Source organism: Mustelus asterias, chromosome 9, assembly GCF_964213995.1.
Source record: "Mustelus asterias chromosome 9, sMusAst1.hap1.1, whole genome shotgun sequence".
NCBI lineage: Eukaryota > Metazoa > Chordata > Chondrichthyes > Carcharhiniformes > Triakidae > Mustelus > Mustelus asterias.
The window spans coordinates 101,315,066-101,338,370 of NC_135809.1; the positions used below are offsets into that span (position 1 = coordinate 101,315,066).

The 23,305-nt window shown below is 40.3% G+C and overlaps 1 protein-coding gene across 2 annotated transcripts in view; it reads left to right on the forward strand.

The window, feature by feature from the left end:
* Window positions 1-23,305, forward strand: part of sbf2 (SET binding factor 2) — a 555,079-nt gene that overhangs the window by 218,876 nt on the left and 312,898 nt on the right. For both annotated transcript variants that reach the window (XM_078220692.1, XM_078220693.1), the window contains exon 4: window positions 16,140-16,262. In XM_078220692.1, coding sequence (XP_078076818.1) covers window positions 16,140-16,262 — 123 coding nt within the window. The remainder of the gene's footprint in view (window positions 1-16,139; window positions 16,263-23,305) is intronic.

A 23,305-nucleotide genomic window follows, 5' to 3' on the forward strand; every position in this document is an offset into this window, starting at 1 on the left:
AAATCCCAGGGTAAGATCAGGGAAATTCCGCCATGGCAGATGATGAAATTTTAATTTAATTTTAAAATCTGAACTTAAAAGTCTAACGATGACTATGAAACCATTGCTGATTGTTGGAAAAACCCATCTGGTTCACTAACGTCCTTCAGGGAAGGAAATCTGTTATCCTTACCTGGTCTGGCCTACTTGTGACTATATCCACAGCAATGAGCTTGACTCTCAATGAAGTGGAGAGCAGCTAGGGACCGGCAATAAATGCAATGCTCACATCCCATAAATTAAAAAATACACTGGCACAAAAAGGTGTGTTGAATTCTAAAGTCTTGTATTGCATAATATTATTTGTCAGCAGTGGCTCATTTTGATGTATTTTGGTATTTCCTTTCAAAACTTAGAGAAATGAGCTTGTTGAGTGGACTGGCAATCTATAGAGTATCGTGATGTAGACTGTTCTGATTTAGAAAGTTTTTAGTTTAGCAATAGAGAGCTTAGAACATGATACACTGTCGCCATTCGCCTGGCTTTTTAAGCACAGTTCCCTGAACAGAATTTTATATACTGAAATATCGCAAATAACCCTGTAAAATTCTTTGACTCACTCCTAGCTGCCAGTTTGTCTTGGATAAATGAAGTGTATTATATTTTCACTGAATTTCAAAAATAATGTCCCCATTGTCTTCGATAACATAGGGGAATGATGCACTTCAAGTAGAAAATAATTACAGTACAGTTCTAAGAGGCTACCATGGTTGCTACCTTTACATACAATTATTTGCCAACTGTCATAGATTTTTAATTAATCAATCTTAATAAAGCCTGAAGAACCTTACTCTAGTTCATTTGTGCATGAAGTATTTTTGGCAGCTGAGTTAATATTTAATTAAAATGCATCAAAAAAAGTTCAAGATAAAGCTGGGTTAAATTATCATTCCAGAATACTTCTTCAGATGGTGATTGTAAACACTATGTTATGCAAAGGTCTTTGTTTGCAAATCTAAGTATGAGGTTAAGGCCTTTAGTTTGTTACCTCCATTCTAAATTATGGAAGGCAATTTGGATTTTAATATTGCAGTGTTTTTATCAGCAGACTGATTTTCCTCCACAGTTATCTCTGAAATTTGACGTCGTGGTAACCTTTGTAGATAGCTCCCATTTCCTTCTCTTGCTGGACAATCAGTATTGTAGGCATCAGTTGATAAACATATAAAGTTCAAGGTTCTTCTGGTCAGACACCACAATTATGAATTTATTGAGATAAAATACATGCATTGAATTCCATTCTACTGACTGAATAATATGGCAAGCTGTATTGTTGTCTTTGTATTGCATGAAAAAACACTTTGCATAAACAGCAGCTGTAAAGATTACAGCAAGAAGGAATGTTGTCAGAAAGGTGACTTAGTGAAAAAATATACAAATTGTTTCACCAATTCAAGAAAACGGAGAAAGACTTTTTGATATTTTAGTTGTAGCCATTGTACATGATGTGGAGCCAGTGAGATTGAACACATGTTACCCATACTGGCAGTAGGAGTTTAAACTCAAAGCAGACTTCAAATAGAGTGCTATTTATTTACAAATTGCAGAATGCTGGGTTAAGCAAAAATGATGTTTTTCCCATTAGAAATATTAAAAAGACAACTCCACTTTACTTTCTGCTTTGAGTATGTTGAAAGGTCGATATTCATGATCATATCACAGAAAAGCTACGGCACAGAAGGAGGCTATTTGGCCCATAATATCCATGCTGGATCTTTGCAAGAGTTAGTCACACTTTGCTGTCATTTCCACATAGCCCTATAAATGTTTTCTCTTCAGATAATTACCAATTCTCTTTTTGGAAGCCACAATTGAATCTGCCCCTATTATGCTGTCAGTTAGCGCTGTCCAAGTCCTAATCATTAGTTGCATAAATAGGTTTTGTCTCATGTTCTTTTGTCTCTGGTTCTTTTATCATTCACAAATCGATGTTCTCTGGTTCTCAATCCTATCACCAATGGGAACATTTTCTCTCTATCTACTGTCCAGATCCCTCATGATTTGAAACACTTTTATTAAATTTCCACACAACTCCAAGCAATGCTGATGTCCCATGAAAGGACAAAAGAAAACCAAATAACTTACATTTGCTGGCTAGCTTCCCAAAGGATGCAGGATCATGGCTCATCTGCTTGTAACTTCAACCCCACATTCCTGCCTACCCCACGATAACCTTTGACCTCTTTGTTAATCAAGAATCTATCCAGTTCTGCCTTAAAAATATTCAAAGATTCTACCTCCACTGCCTTTTGAGTAAGAGAGTGCCAGAAACTCTCAATTGTCTGAGAGAAAATATTTCTTCTCTTCTTCATCTTCATCTTAAATGATCAATCCTTATTTTTAAACAGTGACCCTTAGTTCTAGATTCTCCAACAAGAGGACACATCCTCTCTACATACACCATGTCAGTACCCCTCAAGAACTTATTTCGATCAAATGGCCTCTTACTCTTCTTCTACAAACCTAACCGTTCCAACCTTTTTTCACAACCTGCCCATTCCTGGCATTAGTTTAGTAAATCTTATCTGAACTGCTTCTGACGCATTTACATTTTCCTTAAATAAGAAGACCAATACTGTACACAATGCTCCATATATGGTTTCACCAATGCCCTACACAAGTAACATTTGCACCACACAAGTGCCAGGCAATGCCCATCTGCAACAAGAGAGGATCTAACCATTGCCCCATGACATTCAGTGGCATTAACATCACTGAATCCCTCACTATCAACATCCTGGGGCTACCATTGACCAGAAACTGAACTGGACTAGCGATATAAATACTGTGTAACTCACCACCTGACTCTCCAAAGCCTGTCCACCATCGACAAAGCACAAGTCAGGAGTCTAATGGAATACTCTCCACTTGTCTGGATGAGTGCAGCTCCAACAACACTCAAGAACATTGACACCATCCAGGACAAAGCAGTCCATTTGATTGTTGCCCATTCCACAAACATTCAATCACTCGACCACAGATGAGTATTGGCAACTGTGTACTGCACTGCAAGAATTCACCAAGGTTCCTAACCCACGACCACCTAGTCGGACAAGGGCAGCAAACACTTGGGAACACCACCACCTGGAAGTTTCTCTCCAAGCCACTCACCATCCTGACTTGGAACTATATCACTGTTCCTTCAATGTCGCTTGGTCAAAATCCTGGATCTCACTCATCAACAGTACTTGTGTGTATACCTACACCATCCGGATTGCAGTGCTTCAAAAACCTTCACTACCTTCTGACGAGACTGGGACTATACTCATTGGAATTTAGAAGAATGAGGGGGGGATCTTATAGAAACATATTATGAAGGGAACAGCTAAGATAGAAGCAGAGAGGGTGTTTCCATTGGTGGGTGAAACTAGAACTAGGGCACATAGCCTCAAAATAAGGTGGAACAGATTTAGAACTGAGTTGAGGAGGATCATCTTCACCCAAAGGGTTGTGAATCTATGGAATTCCCTGCCCAATGAAGCAGTTGAGGCTACCTCGTTGAATGTTTTTAAGGCAAAGATAGATAGATTTTTGAACAGTAAAGGAATTAAGGGTTATGGTCATTGGGCGGGTAAATGCAGCTGAGTCCACGAAAAGATCAGCCATGATCTTATTAAATGGCAGAGCAAGCTCGAAGGGCCAGATGGCCTACTCCTGCTCCTAGTTCTTATGTTCTTACGCAGAGCAATTAGGGATGGTCAGTAAATACTGGGCTAGCCCATGACACCCACATCCTGTAAATGAATTTGTAAAATGGCTTGGGATTAAAGAGGTTTATGACGAAGTTGACCACTTGGTCCATCGTGTCTCTGACTGCATGAACAATTCAAAATTAATCCTTCAACTCTACTCTCTTCATGGCCCCACCTATCTTTTGCTTCTAACATTATCCCATGTTTCCTTTGAAACATAAAATTGTCCGCTGCTCTTTGCTACAAATGAACTCACTAAGGTTCCCAAGACAACAACTTCCTAACCCACGAGTGCTACCATCTAGTAGGACAAGGGCAGCACCACCTGCAAGTTTCCCTTCATGTTGCTCACCATTCTGACTTGGAACTATATCATCGTTTGCTGGGTCAAAATCCCGGCTCTCCCTCATTAGCAGTACTGTATGTGTAAGTACCCCATCGAGGCTGCAGCGGTTCAAGCTACAATAAATTCGCATTTACGAAATTCTCCAAACCTCTCTGATCACATCTAATGGAACCTCTAGGATAGATTTTCCATATGGAAGTGGTGAGAGGAAAAGCATGAACAGGTATTGTTTCCAGGGTATGTGATTTATATTTTACTTGACCTACAGGTGTTGAAAACAAATTCATGTTGAATGTCTGGTGGATTAATTTGCATTATTTTGAAAAGTATTAAAGCTACAATGTTTCTAAATATTATAAAGTGTATTTCATTGAAGTACATTCCCATTATTAAATGTCTTGGTGATATTTGAAATAACATGATAACAGTCCAGAGATGTGTGGGTTAGGTTGATTGGCCATGGTAAAATTGACCTTAATGTCAGGGAGATTAGCAAGGTAAATACATGGGGTTACAGGAATAGGGCCTGGGTGGGATTGTGGTCGGTGCAGACTGGATGGGCTGAATGGCTTCCTTCTGCACTGCAGGGATTCTATGATTCTATTCTATGAACATGACTTCACCCTGTGTGTTTATTGCAGCAAAACCCAATCACAAGAACGCATGAAATAGAGGCAGGAATAGGCCACCAAGCCCTTCAAGCCTGCCCTGCCATTCAATACAATCATGGCTGATCTATGACGGCCTCAACTCCTTTTCTGTGCCATTTCTCCATAGCCCTCTATTCCTCAATCTATCAAATATTCATCCACCTCCATTTTAAAACTTCTAATGATCTAGCCTCTACCATCCTTTGGGAAAGAGAATTTTAGAGATTCACCACCCTCTGTGAGAAGAAATTTCTACACACTTCAGTTTTAAATGACCGGTCCTTTACCTTGTAGCTATGTCCGCTTTTCGAGACTCTCCCACAAGTGAAAACATTTCACCATCTCCCCTGTCAAGTCCCCTCAGGATATTATATGTTTGAATAAGGTCACCCCTCATTCTTCTAAACTCCAAGGAATACAGACCTAGACTAATTAGTCTATCTTGATGGGACAATTTTCTTATCCCAGGAATTAGCCTGGTGAATTGCCTTTGGACTGTCTCTAATGTTACGATATCCCTTTAAGGTAAAGAGACCAAAACTGTAAGCAGTATTCCAGGTGAGGTCTCACCAACGCCCTGTACAATTACACCAAAACCTCCCTATTTTTATTTTTTAAAACTCCATTCCTTTTACAATAAAGGCCAAAATGCCATTTGCCGCCTTAACTAATTGTTGGACCTGCCTGCTATCTTTTTCTGATTGATGCACTAGAACACCTGGATGCCTCTGTACCACTCGCCTCAGTCTCCATTTAGATAATCTGCCTTTTGACTCTTCCTACCAAAGTGCATGACCTTACACTTGCCCATGTTAAACTCCATTTGCCAGGTTTTCGCCCAGTCACCCAATCTATCTATATCCCATTGCAGAATCGCAATATCCTCATCACGACATGCCCTTCCACCTATCTTTGTATCATCGGCAAATTTAAAAACCTTACATTCTGTTCCTTCCTCCAGGTCATTAATGTAAATAGCGAATAATTGCTGGCTAAGAACTGATCCCTATGGTACCCCACTAGTTACATCTTTCCACTCTGAAAATGACCCATTTATTCCAATTCTCTGTTTTAGATGTGACAGCCAGTTTTCAAGCCATGCTGACAGACTTCCTCCAATGCCATGGGCCTATAATTTATGCACCAGCCTCTTATGTGGTACCTCGTCAAATGCCTTTTGGAAATCAAAATACAATACATCTTCAGGTTCCCTTCTATCTACTCTCTCTGTTACATCCTCACAAGATTTGAGCAAATTTCTCGAACATGATTTATCTTTCATAAAACCATGTTGACTAGGTTTGATTGCATTCAGTTTTTCTAAATGATCAGCTATTTCCTCTTGACTATTGATTTCAGCATCTTGCCAGTAATAGATGTTAGACTAAATGGCCTATAACCTTCTGATTTTTTTTTTCCCTTTTTGAACAAAGGCACATTGGCTGATTTCCAAACTTCTGGCCCCGGCCGGTATTTATTGTGTTTTGAAAAATTTCAACCACTATTTCTGCAGCCACTTCCATTAAAGCCCTAGCGTGCAATTCATCGGGTCCTAATGGCTTGTCCGTCTGTAGCCCTTTGAGTTTTGCCGATACTCTATCCCTTGTGATTGGGATTTTTGTAAGTCCTACCATGTTAATTGGAATCAGTCCATCTGATAACTTAGGGATATTTGCAATGACTTCCATGGTGAAGACTGATCCAAAAACTTTATTTAGCATATCTGCCATTTCTTTGCTGTTATCAATTCGCCCTCTCGTTCAATAGAGATTCTACATTTACCTTAGCCATCTGCTTATTTATATATCCATAGAAACTCTTACTGTTTTTTTGCTGCATTTAAGTTTTCTCTCAAAATCCATTTTCTCCCTTCCTATGAGCATTTTAGTCTTCTGCTGTTGGATCCTAAATACTTCCCAGGCCTCTGGTCTACCACGGTCCCTTTCACTTTGTATATCCTGCCCTTCAATTTAACATTCTCCTTGACCTCCTTTGTTAACCATGAATATTGTCTCTTTCTTGTGGAATCCCTCTTTTTGAATGGGATAAATTCCTACTGAGCATTTTGGACCAGCTGTTTGAATATGAGCCACTACTCATCTACTGACCTGTTTCTTGGCTTGTTTATCCTGTTCACCTTACACAATTCATCTCTCATACCATTATAATTATCCTTATTCATGTTGAAGACACTGGTTATGGACCTAAGGCATTCACCCTCACAGTATTTGGAATTCTATCATATTGCAGTCACTGCCGTCTAGGGGATATTTAACCACAAGATTCTTTGTTAATCCTCCTTCATTACACAAAAGCAAATCTAAAATAGCCCATTCCCAAGTAGGTTCCACAATGTACTGCTGTAAAAAGCTGCCTCAAATCCTTCCACGCTACCCTTGCTGGTTATGTTTGTCTAATCAATATGCAGATTAAAATCTCCCTCGACAATTGCAGTTCCCTTCAAGTGTCCCCTTGATATTTCCCCTTTTATGCTCTGACTTCTTGAGAGATCACATTTCGGGCATCTATAGACTACTTTCACCCTTGTCTTCCTTCCTCTGCTATTCATGATTTCAAGTCAAACCCAAACCCCAACCGTCCTTATATCACGACTCATCACTGCTCTGAAACATTCCTTGATTAACAGCAATACTCCACCTTCTTTTGCCTTTGGCCTATTCTTTTGGAACTTTGTATACCCAGGAATGTTGGGCACCCAGTCCTGGTTCCCTTTTTCTGTTTTTGTAACAGCTAATACATCATACTCGTCTGTTGCAATCTGTGCTATCAACTCATCTAGTTGCAAATTATTTGTGCATTCCAATAAAGTACATTTAGCTTTCTTTTTTTTACAGCCGTTTCCGACTCTGGATTTTCTCTCTGTTGCATAGTTTTGTTTATGTTTCCGGCCCCAGCCTATAACACCAAGACAGTCATGTTTCCCCCTCGCTATCCTATGCTACCGCTCCCTCATTTACCCCCGATTATTTTAAACCTTCCATTCTTGGAACCCTCCCCCCTCCTAGTTAGGGCTGCTGTATGAGTCCTTGGTGTAATTTAATGTTCCTATGATCTGTCCCTACCTATAGTTTCCTGTTGACACTCAGACTGATCACTAACCTGCACTCCTACCGTTAACTTTGACTACCCCATTTTCCAAGCAACTAAACCCTCATTAAGGCCTCCCTTTAGTTTGGGGTCATACAGTTTTGAAGAAGTCATATTCCACTTGAAATGTTAACTCTGCTTCTTTCACCATGGATGCTGCCAGTCCTGATAATTATTTCAAACACTTGTTGTTTTTGTTTCTTTTTGTCATGATTTTATTTTAAAAAGTACACCAGCAGATGGCAGCATATTTGTTATCATTTCTCTATTCTCTCATTTGCTGTAAGTTTGATGACGTGTCTTAGGAACAACCTCAAAACATGATGAATAAAATATTCCCAAACTGTCAGTTGTTTAAACATCAATTTTCAGTCAGAAAGGAAGTGCATATGGAAATAGAACGTTTGAAGAATTTAATATCCTTTACCATATTGGTATCCTCTGCACTATTAATTCTATTTAACTACTTGAAGCATTCTTCCAAAGGGGATTTTGTTTTTTTTTGTCTTTAGTTATGCGTGGATAATTTCAGAACAATTTATCTTCAATCTCAAAGCCAATTTTCCTGTTGTTTATAGAATATTTTTCAACAAATGTTTGCTGAATGCAAATTCTGGAAAGTGGCAGATTTATGATTTGGTTTATGAAAGAAAAAGCAACCCTGACTTTGAAGACAGTATTAAACAAGAAATAAATGTTGCTTTATACCAAAGAAGAGCAGAGAGAGAAATGGGAGCTGAGAATTCTGTCCATTTCCAGAATAAAACTAGAAAAGGACTATATGAACTAAGACCACTGAGTAATATGGTGAGAAAATTGTCGCATCTCTGAAGCAATCGCTCCTTTTTCAGAAGAAGCTTGTCAGATTATTGGGTTGGATACAAATACTTTTGAAAAATTTTGCAATCAGAAAAGGTAATAGTCATAGAGTTTACAATGCAAATAAAGGCCCTTCAGCCCATTGTGTCAGTGCCAATCATCGGGCACCTATCTATTCTAATCCCATTTTCCAGCACTTGGTCTGTAGCCTTGTATGCTACAGCATATCAAGTGCTCATCTAAATGCTTTTTAAAAGTTGTGAGGATTTCCGCCTCTATCACCCGTTAAGGCAGTGCATTCCAGATTTCCACCAACCTCTGGGTGCAAAGGTTTGCACTGTCTACTAAGGGGACAGTCCTCAGTCATCTCTGCTTTAAGGAAAATAACTCCAGCCGAACCAGCTTCTCTTTCCAGCTGAATTGCTCCATTCAAGGCAACATTCTGGTGAATCGCCGCTGCACCCTCTCTAGTGCAATCGCATCCTTCCTATAGTGTGTTGATCAGAACTGCACACAATACTCTAGCTGTGGCCTAATGAGCTTTTTATACAGCTCCATCATAACCTCCCTGCTCTTATATCTTTGCCTTGGCTAATACAGGCAAATATCTGATATGCCTTCTTAACCACTTATCTCCCTGTCCTGTTGCTTTCAGAGATCTATGGACATGCACCATAAGGTTCTTCTTGTCCTCTACTTCCCAGCGTCCTATCATTCTTTGTGTATTCCCTTGCCTTGTTAGTCCTTCCAAAATGCATCACCTCATACTTTTCAAGGTTAAATTATTTTTGCCAATGTACTGCCCACATGACCAGCCTATCATTATTGTCCTGTAATCTAAGGCTTTCTTCCTCACTATTTACCACATCACTAATTTTTGTGTCATCCGCAAATATACTGATCGTGTCTTCTACTTTCGCATCTAGATCATTAATGCATACTAACAGCAAGGACCCAGCATTGATTCCTGCAGTACACAACTGGGCACAAACTTCCAGTCACAAAAACAATATATGATCATCACCCTCTGTCTCCTATCACTAAGTGGTGATGTGGAGATGCTGGCGTTGGACTGAGGTAAACACAGGAAGAGGTCTCACAACACCAGGTTAAAGTCCAACAGGTTTATTTGGTAGCAAAAGCCACTAGCTTTTGGAGCGCTGCTCCTTCGTCAGGTAAGTGGGAGTTCTGTTCACAAATTTGCCTGGGTTTGCAAAATCTCACTAACTGTCCTGTCTGGAGACAATACACATCTCTTTAACCTGTGCTTAATGCTCTCTCCACTCACATTGTCTGTACCTTTAAGACTTGATTACCTGTAAAGACTCGCATTCCAACCATTATTTTGTAAATTGAGTTTGTGTCTTTATATGCCATGTTTGTGAACAGAACTCCCACTTACCTGATGAAGGAGCAGAGCTCCGAAAGCTAGTGGATTTTGCTACCAAATAAACCTGTTGGACTTTAACCTGGTGTTGTGAGACTTCTTACGGTCCTATCACTAAGCCAATTTTTGAATCAAATTTGCCAAATTGCCCTGGATCCTTTGGGTTGTTACAGTCTCCTATGTGGGACCTTGTTAAAAGCATTACTGAAGTCCATGTATACTACACCAACTGTATTGCCCTCATCAACATATCTAGTCACCTCCCTGAAAAATTAAATCAAATTTGCTGGATATAATCTTGCCCTGACAAAGCCAGGCTAACTATCCTTGATTAACCCTTGCCTCTTGAAGTGGAGGTTAATTCTGTCCCTCAGAACTTTTAGCAATCATTTCCCTTTCACTGATGTTAGACTCACTTTGGCCTTTAATTAGCTGCTGTATCCCTACTATCCCTACATTGTCCTTCTTCATAGTGAACACAATGCAAAAAACTCATTTAAAACCTCAACTACATCTTCTGGCTCCCCACACACAGATTTCCACTTAGTCCCTAATGGGCCCTACTCTTTCCCTGGTTACTCCCTTGCCCTTAACATATAAAACACCTGGAGATTTTCCTTAATTTTGTCCGCCAGTGTTTCTTGACACCTGCTCTTTGCTCTTGTAATTTTTTTAAAGTACTGCCCTACATTTTCTTTACTCCTCTAGGGCTTCCACTGTTTCGAACCCCCTGTATCTGCCATAAGCTTCCCTTTTTTTCACTATCCAATCCTGTATATTTATCCCTTGACATGCAGAGTTCTCTGAACTTGTTGGTCCCACCTTTGTTGCGTTTTTCCCAAAACAAATGACTAAGTGTCATAGTGGCGGTTGTCGGCAGCATGTTTCCCTTACCTGTCCCCGATGCAGATGGCCGGTATAGCAAACCTCCCTGCAATGATATTGGTCCCATTATAGTGCAGGTACAACTCCTCTGACTTGTCCAGATCCCAACCTTCCCAGAAATGGACCCAGTGATCCAGGAAGCTAAAACTCTCCCTCCTGCACCATCTCTTCAGCCACGCATTCATCTGCTTTATCCTCCTATTCCTATTCACATGTGGCACTGGGAATAATCCAGAGATTACATCCTATCAGGTCCTGCTTTCAATCTGCTGCCTCGCTCCTTAAATTCTTGTTGCAGGACCTCATCCATCTTTCTACTTATGCTATTGGTACCAATGTGAATCTCAAGATCTGACTGTTCACCCTCCCCCTTCAGTGACACCCTTGACCCAGGAAGTCAACACACCATCCTGGAATTATGCTTGTGGCCACATAAATGCCTGTCTGCATTCCTCACTATTGAGTCTCCTATCGCTCTTCCACTCTTACTCCTCTCCTGTTGTGCAGCTTAGCCACCCACAATATTGTGAACTTGGCTCTGGCTTCACTCCCCAGAGGGGAATTTCACAGTAACTTCATTCCTTGTGTCTAATAAATAAACTTTAAGAAATGTCACTCATTTCCAACAGAGAAAAATGGTTCTTGACAGATGCACTCTGGGACTTTCCTGGCGACCCCCCCTGCCCCATTCTGACTGATGGTCACCCTTTCCTCTCTGACCGCACCTTCGTAAATTGTGGGATTAGCACATCTAAAAATATGCTATCCAAGCCTTGCAGATGCAATACTGTGCCTCCAGTCGATGCTGAATCTCCAAAATATGGCTCTCAAGCTGGTCAAACTGGTCATACTTCCTGTCCTTGTAGTTATCTGCAAGGAGTGTCTTAAGAATTCCTACATGCTGCGGGCACGGGACTGAGCTCCCCAGTCATCTTTTAGCTGAAAAGACTCTTAACTTAAATTTATTTAAAGCTAGAACTCTAACCGTTCCTTAATGTAGCTTTAAAGTGGAGAAAACAACTTACCCACTACCTACCAATTGGCACCCTCCTTTGTGCTGATGTGCTATTCAAAATTGATGTCAGGCTTTTGAATTCTGGTGTCACCGAATGTCTGGATTCTGGAGGGCTCTGCTTCACTTGCTGCTCCTCACAGGTCAGCTCCTCAGTGTAGGCCCCAGCTGCTGTGCTCTTGAGGTTTATCTGCTATGGTCTGCTCTGCTTGGCTCTGCTGCTCCCTCACAGGTCAGCTCCCAAGTATAGGAAAATCACATTTTCTAATTGAGCCTCATTTAAAGGATTATTAATTTCAAATTGGGCAAATCTAATGTTACTGGACTTGCAGACCAGCAAATGAGTGTTCAAATCGCACTGTGGCAGTTTGAAAGTGAATTCAGTTAAAATCTAGAAACAAGAGATACATGTTAAAAGACAATGAAGTTGTCAGAATCTTGTAAAAACCCAACATTGTTGATTAATGTCCTTTTAGAAAAGAAACCCATTTGCCCTTATTCAATTGACCTATATGTGACTCCAGTGCCACACCAACATTATTGGCTTTAAACTATTTGAAGACCTAGCAAGCCAATCAGTTGTCTTGAACCACTACAATGAATCATTCCACCTGCAGCAATTCAGGAAGAAGGGCTCGCATAATCTTCTCAGGACAGTTAGCGATGGACAATACACATCAAATTGCCAGTGTCACCCACCTTGGAAAATTGGAACCCAAAACCACAGGATGCAGAGCACTACCTGTGGCTGATAAAGTCACTGCCCTCAACCTTTATGCTTATGATTCATTTCAGACTGCTGCAGGTGACTTAAGCAATTTAAGCAAGTTTGCTGTGTACACTTCTAGGATTTCATTAACTTTTCCCAGGATGGCTGCCAAACAAATGGAAAGGTTGTGGCATGTGCCTGAAATACTAGATTTCCTCGGGTGCAGGGAGCACAGACTAGACCCATGTGGAGCTGCATTCTTTCTGTGAACAACCAGCAAAATACCACAACAGAAAAAAATTCCATTCTTTGAATGTGCAACTTGTGCGATCACAGGCAAAGAATTATGCTAATTTGTGTGCTTTTTCCTGGAGGTAGTCATGATGCTTTCATTCTGCCTATCTTTTAAAACCACAGCAGATGTTATTTGCTGAGCAAGCTGAATCCCAGAGGGAAACTTAACTTACTGATCATAACTTTTTTTTGTATTTTAAAAGCAAGGAGAAAATAGCTATTATTATGAGAAGCAGAGAACACTACTCTAGTAACACTTTTAGCATTTTAAAAATTAGAAGATTTATTTACAAGAGAAAGAAATTATGCGTATAAGATTAAAGTTACCCAGTTAAAACAATCTTACAAAACATCCCTCCTCCAAAAAAAAACTTGGTCAGTACCTACAGGTAAGCTACTTGGCAACAATTCCCTTATGGATGTTTAACTATAGAAATCCAGCATTATCACCCAAGGCAAGACTGTGGTACTTTAAAGTATTCCACACAACTCTTTAAACACTTCCACTATAGTTAAGAAAGCCCATCAACACCTCAACTTTCTCAGAAGATTAAGGAAATTTGGCATGTCAGCTACGACTCTCACCAACTTTTACAGATGCACCATTGAAAGCATTCTTTCTGGTTGTATCACAGCTTGGTATGGCTCCTGCTCTGCCCAAGACCGCAAGGAACTACAAAAGGTCGTGAATGTAGCCCAATCCATCACGCAAACTAGCCTCCCATCCATTGACTCTGTCTACACTTCCTGCTGCGTCAGCAAAGCAGCCAGCATAATTAAGGACCCCACGTACCCCGGATGTTCTCTCTCCCACCGTCTCCCTTCGTGAAAAAGATACAAAGGTCTGAGGTCACATACCAACCGACTCAAGAACAGCTTCTTCCCTGCTGCTGTCAGACTTTTGAATGGACTTACCTTGCATTGAGTTGATCTTCCTCTATACCCTAGCTATGACTGTAATACTACATTCTGCACTCTTCCGTTTCCTTTTCTATGAATGCTATGTTTTGTCTGTATAGCGCGCAAGAAACAATACTTTTCACTGTATGTTAATACAAGTGACAAATCAAATCAAAATCAAATCACTCTGCTGTGAAAATCCAAGAATATTCAAAATATAAACAGCTTTCTGAGACAAAGACTTCTCTGGTCCTGCTGGAACGTTGTTTCAGATTTCACACTTTTCTCTCAGCGCAGAGCTGGTCTTGGTACATTTCTCCCACACAGCCACCTCAACTTAGCTCAACTTCTTTCCTTTAATATCCTTTTCCATTCTTCTCAGCACTTCTTTGAATTAAACTTTTGCAAAATATAAAAAACTTTCATGCTTTGCTGTTGCTTCCAGTTCCGGGTGAAATAAAATTTAATAACCTTCGCTTGTTGTTTATGAAAACGTTGTCGGTTATAAAAGTCCCTAAAACTCCCCTTTGAAATTTAACAGCTGAAAAGCCAAGTCCCTATCTATCTCTTAATGCAAACTTGTAAAACCCAACCTATTGGTGGGGAGGCTTGGACCCAATTGTCATGACATCAAGATCTCTAGTAGCATAAAGTCACTTTCATTGTTGTTCATTCCACTGATGAATGTGTGTAACAGCTTGATAAGGTCTTAACTTTAATTATTAAAGATTATTCTTAAATCAATTATTGTTCCAGAATGTTAGTACAAGTCACTCACGGGGGTTCATACATTGCATGCTACTCAGAATTACTATGCAAACGGGGGAGCCAAAGAACTGGTGAAGGTACAGCAAGAGATCAGGAAACACAGGGTTCAAGTGCAAGAGCAAGGTGCTCAAATGCTGCTAGTTACAAAAACACTTGGGGAGCAAATTGATGAGAGATTCACTTAATGAATCTCTCCATCCTTGAATGCACCAAACAGTCCCTTCTACCATCTGAACATGCTCATTGTTGTTGCATTTGCATTATGAGGCATGTTAAGAACCCCCAACAATCCAGAATATAAATTTAAAACACCAACATACTTCACTGTTCTTTTGAGAATTGCAGAGGAGGGAAGGACTGAGATTGCTGGTTCTACAGGTAGTGCAGGGCTGAGCAGAGACTAATGAGAGGTGTGCATTAGTTTTCTTATATTAGGCCATGTTAGATGAACCTTTGTGTTGTGATCAGGTCCTGATTCTTGATTTGACCAGCTCCAGTGTCAGTAAATTTTCCTTGGAGACCACTTATTTTAAAAAAAATACTTTTCCAATTCAATCAAATCAAATCCAATTCAGAGTCTCAACAAGTTGAGACATTTCAGATCCAGGCTGACAAGACAGGGCGAGCGACCAAACCACCCTGTCCTGGGCCTGATCTACATGAGCCAAGCTGATTGGAGAAGGGGGAGGATCCTCCTCCAAGACTTGAGCTCATTTGCATCTTAGCCAAAAGGCCGAGATGCCGCTTTTAAAAATTGCTTCATATGAAACATATGAAGCCTCAGCGTAACCCAATGACCTCAACCAAGTGCGGCCGACCAGGGGCTGCCGTCCATACACTTGATCTTAGCCAAAAGGCCGAGAAGCGATCCACTTATTCGTGAATCAAATGTGATGGAAGCATCAATATGTCTCTTTCCCCATGCATGTAATTGAGCACCTACTCTTGGTCTGTACACCCTAATGTAGTACTGAGAGATGCTTATTTTTTGTGACAATGAGAGGTTAAGCTGATGCCAGGTTGCCGATTCAATTGGAATTTAAAAATATAGAGCAGTAAGTGCTCCGAATATATTTTTCTTTTATCAACACTCCCAAATATATCAGCATTTCAGTGCAGTTTCTGGAAACTTGGCTGCCTCATTCATTTACATAGTAGTAATGACAGTGCTTCAAAATGTTTTAGCCTAAAGTGCTTTTGAACATTGTTGAGGGAGGCTTAAAGTGAAATGTAAATGAAGATCAGCGTTTGTGAATTGATTGGCCAGTTGTGGTCAGAAGAATATTCTAATTTCAAATTCATCTGATTGCATCAGAATAGATACATTTCGAGAAATATTAACAATATACTACTGTAACAGGCTATTGTGACTTGTTTGATTTAGATTTTGGCAAAACATGAAAGTTTGATTTTCTAGGCATTAAATTTGAATTTATAATTTTGGGATGTGGAGAGATATAAATTGATACTTTGGTTTTGGGATTTCTTGTGTATTATTTCATTTATTTCAATCTCTTCAATATGCTTTAGGGAGCGAAACATGAAGATGCAGAAGCTGAAGAGGAAGATACAGGGTTAATTCAACCTGCACAGGTGTTTGCACCTAAAAGTTTGGTGCTGGTGTCCCAACTGGATTACCCAGAAATATTCAAGGTAAATTTACTTACTTTGTTATATTTCCATGTTTTCAATTTCTGAAAATCTGTGTACTTAATAATTTAGTTTTTTTTACCTATTGAATCCTTGGTGACTATACAGTTGACGAAAACCTGATTCTCATATTAAAGTCGTTTTAATTCTTTGTTTTTGCAAGTGGAAAGTTGGTTGCTAGTTCGTTAATAAATTAAAGGTGCTCAAAATCACGGGTGGCACAGTGGTTAGCACTGCTGCCTCACAACGCCAGGGACCTGGGTTTAATTCCAGCTTTGGGAGAATGTCTGTGTGGAGTTTGCAAGTTCTTCCCATGTCTGCATGAGTTTCTGGGTGACCCAGTTTCCTTCACAGTCCAAAGATGTGCAGGTTATGTGGATTAGCCATATTAAATTGCCCCTTGGTGTCGTAAGATGTGTAGTTTTAGGATTAGTGGGTTAAATATGTGGGGTTATGGAGATAGGGCCTGGGTGCGATGCTCTGTTGGAGGGTTGGTACAGACTTGATGGGCTGAATGGCCTCCTTCTGCACTATAGGGATTCTATGATTCTAATATACTTGGCATGGTTTGCAACCAATGTGGGTTGTTATGACCTGCTGGAGTCAGACTTCAAGACCCTGATTTTGCCGGCACGGCTGCCCGAGGCTTGTAAGATCGCACCTTAGGCCAACGTGGAATGCCGTCTGCGAGCTTCGCCTGCCTCGATTTCGGGGCGCCTGTGTCAGTAAAACCAGGACCCAAGTGTCTGTTAGTAATGTTGTGATAAAGCCTTCAAAGTGGTAGTGAATGACAGGTGGCTCTCAGTTTTGTTGGGAAAGGAGCTGATTTTCACTGAACTGCAGCCTTACTTTGTCTTTTTAGACCATTAAGTGCACATTTCTTTTTTAAAAAAGTGTTGGGGACATCTGTAGTGCAATGGATTGAACTTTTACCTCAAACTCCGCTTCACCTAAAGTGTGTTTATATTGTCATTGGAGAGATTTTAAAAGTATTTCTTAAAATTCTTCAACTGTTCTCCAAATGTTAATACACACAGATCTAATTCTTTGTGGTCTATCTTTTATGTGAATTGTCCTTACAGTTGCTGTGTGAACTGTGACAAGTAATCACTCCCAATTGCAGTGCACTGTTTACATTGACAATGTATTTCACATGAAAACAAAATTCTGTAGCTGCTGGGAGCTTGAGCTATAAAGAGAAACTCCTGGAAATATGAAGCAGGCTAGCCAGCATTTTATAGAGAAAGAAACAGTTAGCATTTTAGGTTAATGGCCTTTGGTCACAACTGGATGTGGTTAGAGGTGCCAAGTTCTAAGCAAGCATAGAGGGAGATTTAAGAGAACAAAAGGCAATTTTTGTGAGGCTTGAGGAACAACATCTCATCTTTCAATTAGGCATTTTATAGCCTTCCAAAGTTGACATGAAATTGACCATAACTTCATAATCTCTGCCTCCATTTTTTTCAGACAACAGGTGATGATTCTGCTGTTTTCTTTTTACCCCCCTCTAAACTGATCTTTTGTTTCTATGCATGTGCCATTACCATCTTGTTTGTCATTTAATCTCTCCTGTCTTCCACCCATCCAACAATTTCAAAATTATGAAAAGGGCTTTTATTCATATAGCACTTTTACAATTACCTGATGTCTCAAAGTGATTTATAACCAATGAAGTACTTTTGAAGTGCAATGATTGTTGTAATATAGGAAATATGACAGCCAATTTGCATAAACAAATGCCTACAAGTTGCAAGGTAATAATAAGCAATTCTGTTTCTATGATGTTCATCAAGTGATAAATATTGTCCAGGACACCAGGGTGAACCCCTCTGCTCATCACAATAGTGTCATTGAAACTTTTTGCATTCACCCAAGCAGGCAGGTGATGCCTCATTTTACTGCCTCATTCGAAAGACAGCACCAAGGACTGCAGCATTTCCTCAGTACTCCACTGAAGTGTTAGCCTTCATTTTTGTGCTCCAAGGCCTTGGAGTGGGACTTGAACCCAAAGTTTTGTGACTGCAGTGAGAGTGTTACCATAGCATGGCTGACAAATAGCAAAGTTTCTCAGGATCCCAAAAACGTACATTTTATGTAATTGTTTTACCCTTGCCATCATGATCCAAGGATAAGAATACATTTATTTGCTGCAATATATGTCATAGATTTTAATGGAGCCTTGAGTCATTGTAATGATGCAGATCAGGCCTGTCCAAACTTTTCATGTGGGGAGCCACATTTCAATTTTTTTCTCACTAAAGGGGCTGCTGAGTGAGTTTTGGATAGATAAAGTTTGACACAATAAAATTTAAAGGAAACTGAGGTATGTAAAGAAACAGGAGACTGCGCAAAAAAAACCGATATCAAAGCAATGAATTGAGTAAAAAATATGTAATCCGTGCTCCCTCTGCCCCCTCACGTTTGCTCCCCCTCCACCCCGCTGTGGCCCCTGCTGCCCCCTTCCTTTATCCCACTCACTGCCTTTTCCTGATGTTCTAGACCAATCTTCAGTGGCCCCCCTTCCTCTGATGCATTGAACTCATAATCACAGTCTACATTTTAAGTTTATTTATTAGTGTCACAAGTAGGCATATATTAACACTGCAATGAAATTACTGTGAAAATCCCCTAGTTGCCACACTCTGGCGTCTGTTCAGATAAACTGAGGGAGAATTTAGCATGGCCAATCCACCTAACCAGCACATCTTTCGGAATGTGGGAGGAAACCGGAGCACCCGGAGGGAGAACGTGCAGACTGTGCACAGACGGTGACCTAAGCCGGGAATTGAACCCGGGTCCCTGGCGCTGTAAGGCAACAGTGCTAACCACTGTGCAACCATCCTACCCACCTTGAATCTCCAAGGTGTCACCCCTCACTATCCTCTATTTTCTCCATTCCTATGTCTCAGCTATGAGGCCTGCTTTTTGGGCCCTCCTTTGCATTGCTTCCCTCTTCTGTCTTGGTCTTAGGTTCTAAAATACGCATGTACCAACTTAGCTCTGTGATAACTTTGCTTTTTAATCTAAAAGGCAATGGTTCAAGTCTACTTACAAGACTTCAGCGCATAATATTTGCTGATACTTCAGTGCAGTGTGGGATTTCTTCATTGTTACAACTTTTGACTTTCAGATAACGTATTAACCCAATGTCCAATCTTCACGTGGCTCTCCCAGCATACTGAGAAGCATTTATGCCTTGACCAAACTCCTGCAAACAGCTGTGCTTGAATAGACTGCCATGTTTGTTTATGTAATAACAATGATTATACTTGAAAAGTATATCTTTGGTCCTGGAGAGTTTTGAGACAAGTTCTTCCTTTCCACATTCCTCTGTTTAATTACACCACTCCATTCAAGTGAAAAGTTCTTCGGAGCTCACCTCTGATCATGTCTTAAATCATTTCTCCAGTTTTGCTTCGTGTCCAACTTTACCTTTGTAAATGACCTAAACTGCTTCATAATGTGAAAAGGCCCTGTAGAAATGCAAATTGATCCAATAAATATTAAGTTAAAATGATTTAGGAAGTACTGCAACAGCATGCATGCAAAAGATCCTAACTGAGCAGTATTGCAGAATGCTAATGTCACCTGATATGCATCATAAACTTTACATGGATGGCTGCTGCTGTTCAGAGAATTTGGAGAATGTCAGACAACTTCTGGCCAACACTATGCCTTATCTAGGGAGTCCTTAATCATATCGCCAAAAGCAAAGTCAAAACATTCTTTTTCTTAGTGTTAAAGTGAAGCCATTGCATATCCTTTGAATTTACTAGCCAATTTGTTGACATTAATCTTAAGATGATGCAATAAAAGACCATAAAGAATTGTCACTGTGGATTTAAATAGGTAATTCCAAACACTTAAAACAAAAGGTTGATAACAACAAAACATTGATATAAATCTTATTCAATTTCCAGAAGGAATTCACAGGTTTCTCTCATTTTACTATCTGCATCACGGGGAGTTTTATCTGTAATGAACATAAGGAACATGGTCAACAACTATCAATGTTTGGGATCCTTGTTGTTTGTATCACCTCTTGCTCTGACTTTTGTTCAGTAAGTACATTGCCCTCTGTCTCTCATATTCTACCTTTGGCCCAACAACATTATTAACAACAACAATAAAATGTTGCATTTATATAACACATTTAATGTAGATAACTGACCTAATTATTGCCAAAACCAAATGAGATATTGGGAAGGGTGTCCCAAAGTATGGTCAAAGAAATGGATTATAAGGAAAATCTTAAAGATGGCTTGGGAGATGGAAGGATTTAAGCCAGGAATTTGAGAAAATGCGGTGATAAATTCAGGAAAGCCAGTGGTGAAATGGAATAGTACAAGTGTCAAAAAATTAAAATACAGATCCACATCTACTTGCATGAAACATAGAATCAGTGCAGATCAAAAATCACAAATGTACATTATTATTCGGCTATTAATTTAAACGCTTTCCAAGCATTCGAATTTAATGAGACAGACAAGAACACGAGTCGACTCTTAATTAAACCTACAATTTATTTCTTTATCTAACACTTCAGGTACCAACTCAAACAGTTGCAAGTCATTAACTCTTTTACTGAACTTTAACTCTGAACTGAACATTAACTTTGCTGAACATTATTTTCAGTTAAATAATTAAAATTTGATACTACAGGGTTTAGGCAAACCTTGGCCAAGAAATATTTCCAATGTAGAATCTATCTTCTCTCTGAAGATTTCTTCAGGGCACACGTCTTATGATAGTTAATCTCTAGAGTTGTCATTGGCAAAGGCAGCAATGTCTTCTACCTACAGATTCTTCACTGGCTGCCAGAAGATTATCTTTCATCCAGCCAACTATGTAATCAGAAATTGATCAAATGGCTCGAACAGCCACTGAAATTTCTTGTAAGCGACGGCATTTTATTTACTTCAGATGACATGTCCCACATATAATGGCAATAAAATTTGAGGCCACTTTGTCTACTCAAAAGTAAACAACTCCCATTATTTAGTCAGCACGGGAAGCTTCAGACTTCAATTTCCAGACCAGATCCCTGACTCAGAGTAACTTTAAGACCTGCATCTGGTTTTAATTATAAGTTGACCAAAAATCTCAGCATGCTTAACACTCAGCCAGAATAGCCATTTTAAAGTCACTATTGTTGTTAAATCATTGTAGTTGTTCTTTCTTCGTCTGCAACATATATACTAATGGGGTGAAGGATAAGGACAATGGGTACCCTTTCATGGTTCTGGGAGGAAGAGGTGAGAGCAAAAGTGCAGGAAATGGGTTGGACATGGTTGAGAGTCCTGTCAACCATGATGTGGGAGTGGGGGGGGTTGATGTTTGTTGAGGTGCAAGGAAGGAATTTCAGAAGTGCTGGTGGGAAAGGGTCCATCGCTAGAACAGATACGACAGAGGCAGAGAACCTAGGAGAATTGCACAGAGCCCTTGCAGGAAGCAGAATGTGAGGAAGTGTTGTCAAGGTAGCTATGGGAGTCAATGGGCTTAAATTGAATATTTGTTGATAGTCAGCAGGATATAGATAGGCTGAAAAATTGGGCGGAGAAATGGCAGATGGAATTTAATCCAGATAAATGCAAAGTGATGCATTTTGGAAGAGGGGGGAGTTATACAATAAATGGCAGAGCCACCAAGAGTATAGAAACACAGAGGGACTTAGGTGTGCAAGTCCACAAATCCTTGAAGGTGGCAGCACAGGTGGTGAAGAAGGCATATGGTATGCTTGCCTTTATAGGACGCGGTATAGAGTATAAAAGCTGGAGTCTGATGTTGCAGCTGTATAGAACGCTGGTTAGGCCACATTTGGAGTACTGTGTCCAGTTCTGGTCGCCGCACTACCAGAAGGACGTGGAGGCTTTAGAGAGAGTGCAGAGAAGGTTTACCAGGATGTTGCCTGGTATGGATGGTCTTAGCTATGAGGAGAGATTGGGTAAACTGGGCTTGTTCTCCCTGGAAAGACGGAGAATGAGGGGAGACCTAATAGAGGTGTACAAAATTATGAAGGGTATAGATAGGGTGAACAGTGGGAAGCTTTTTCCCAGGTCGGAGGTGATGATCACGAGGGGTCACGGGTTCAAGGTGAGAGGGGCGAGGTATAACTCAGATATCAGAGGGACTTTTTTACAGAGAGAGTGGTGGGGGCCTGGAATGCGCTGCCAAGTAGGGTGGTGGAGGCAGACACGCTGGCATCGTTTAAGACTTACCTGGAGAGTCACATGAGCAGTCTGGGAATGGAGGGATACAAACGATTGGCTTAGTTGGACCAATGAGCGGCACAGGCTTGGAGGGCCGAAGGGCCTGTTTCCTGTGCTGTACTGTTCTTTGTTCTTTGTCTATCGCCAGAAACAATGCATAAAAGTCAACAAAAGGAAGAGTCAGAGGTGGACCATGTGACGTTGAGAGGAGGGTAAACATTGGAAGTAAAATTGATCACATTTTCCAGTTCAGGATGGGAGCAGGAACCTAAACTGAAATAGCCATCAATACCTGTGAAGGAGGGGGACTCTGAATAGGATTAGAACATGATGTGGAGATGCCAGCGTTGGACTGGGGTAAACACAGTAAGAAGTCTCACAACACCAGGTTAAAGTCCAACAGGTTTATTTGGTAGCAAAAGCCACTAGCTTTCAGAACGTTGCTCCTTCGTCAGGTAAGTGGGAGTTCTGTTCACAAACAGGGCATATAAAGACACAAACTCACTTTACAAAATAATGGTTGGACCTGTAAACCTGTAAATTTACCTGTAAAGACTCGCATTCCAACCATTATTTTGTAAATTGAGTTTGTGTCTTTATATGCCCTGTTTGTGAACAGAACTCCCACTTACCTAAAAGCTAGTGGCTTCTGCTACCAAATAAACCTGTTGGACTTTAACCTGGTGTTGTGAGACTTCGTACTAGGATTAGAACAAGCAGTGTTCCACATATCCCACAAAAAGGCAGATATAGCTAGTATCCATGCGGGTACCTATAGCAAAATCGTTTATCTGCAGGGAGTGAGTGGAATTAAAGGATAAGTTCAAGTTTAACCTG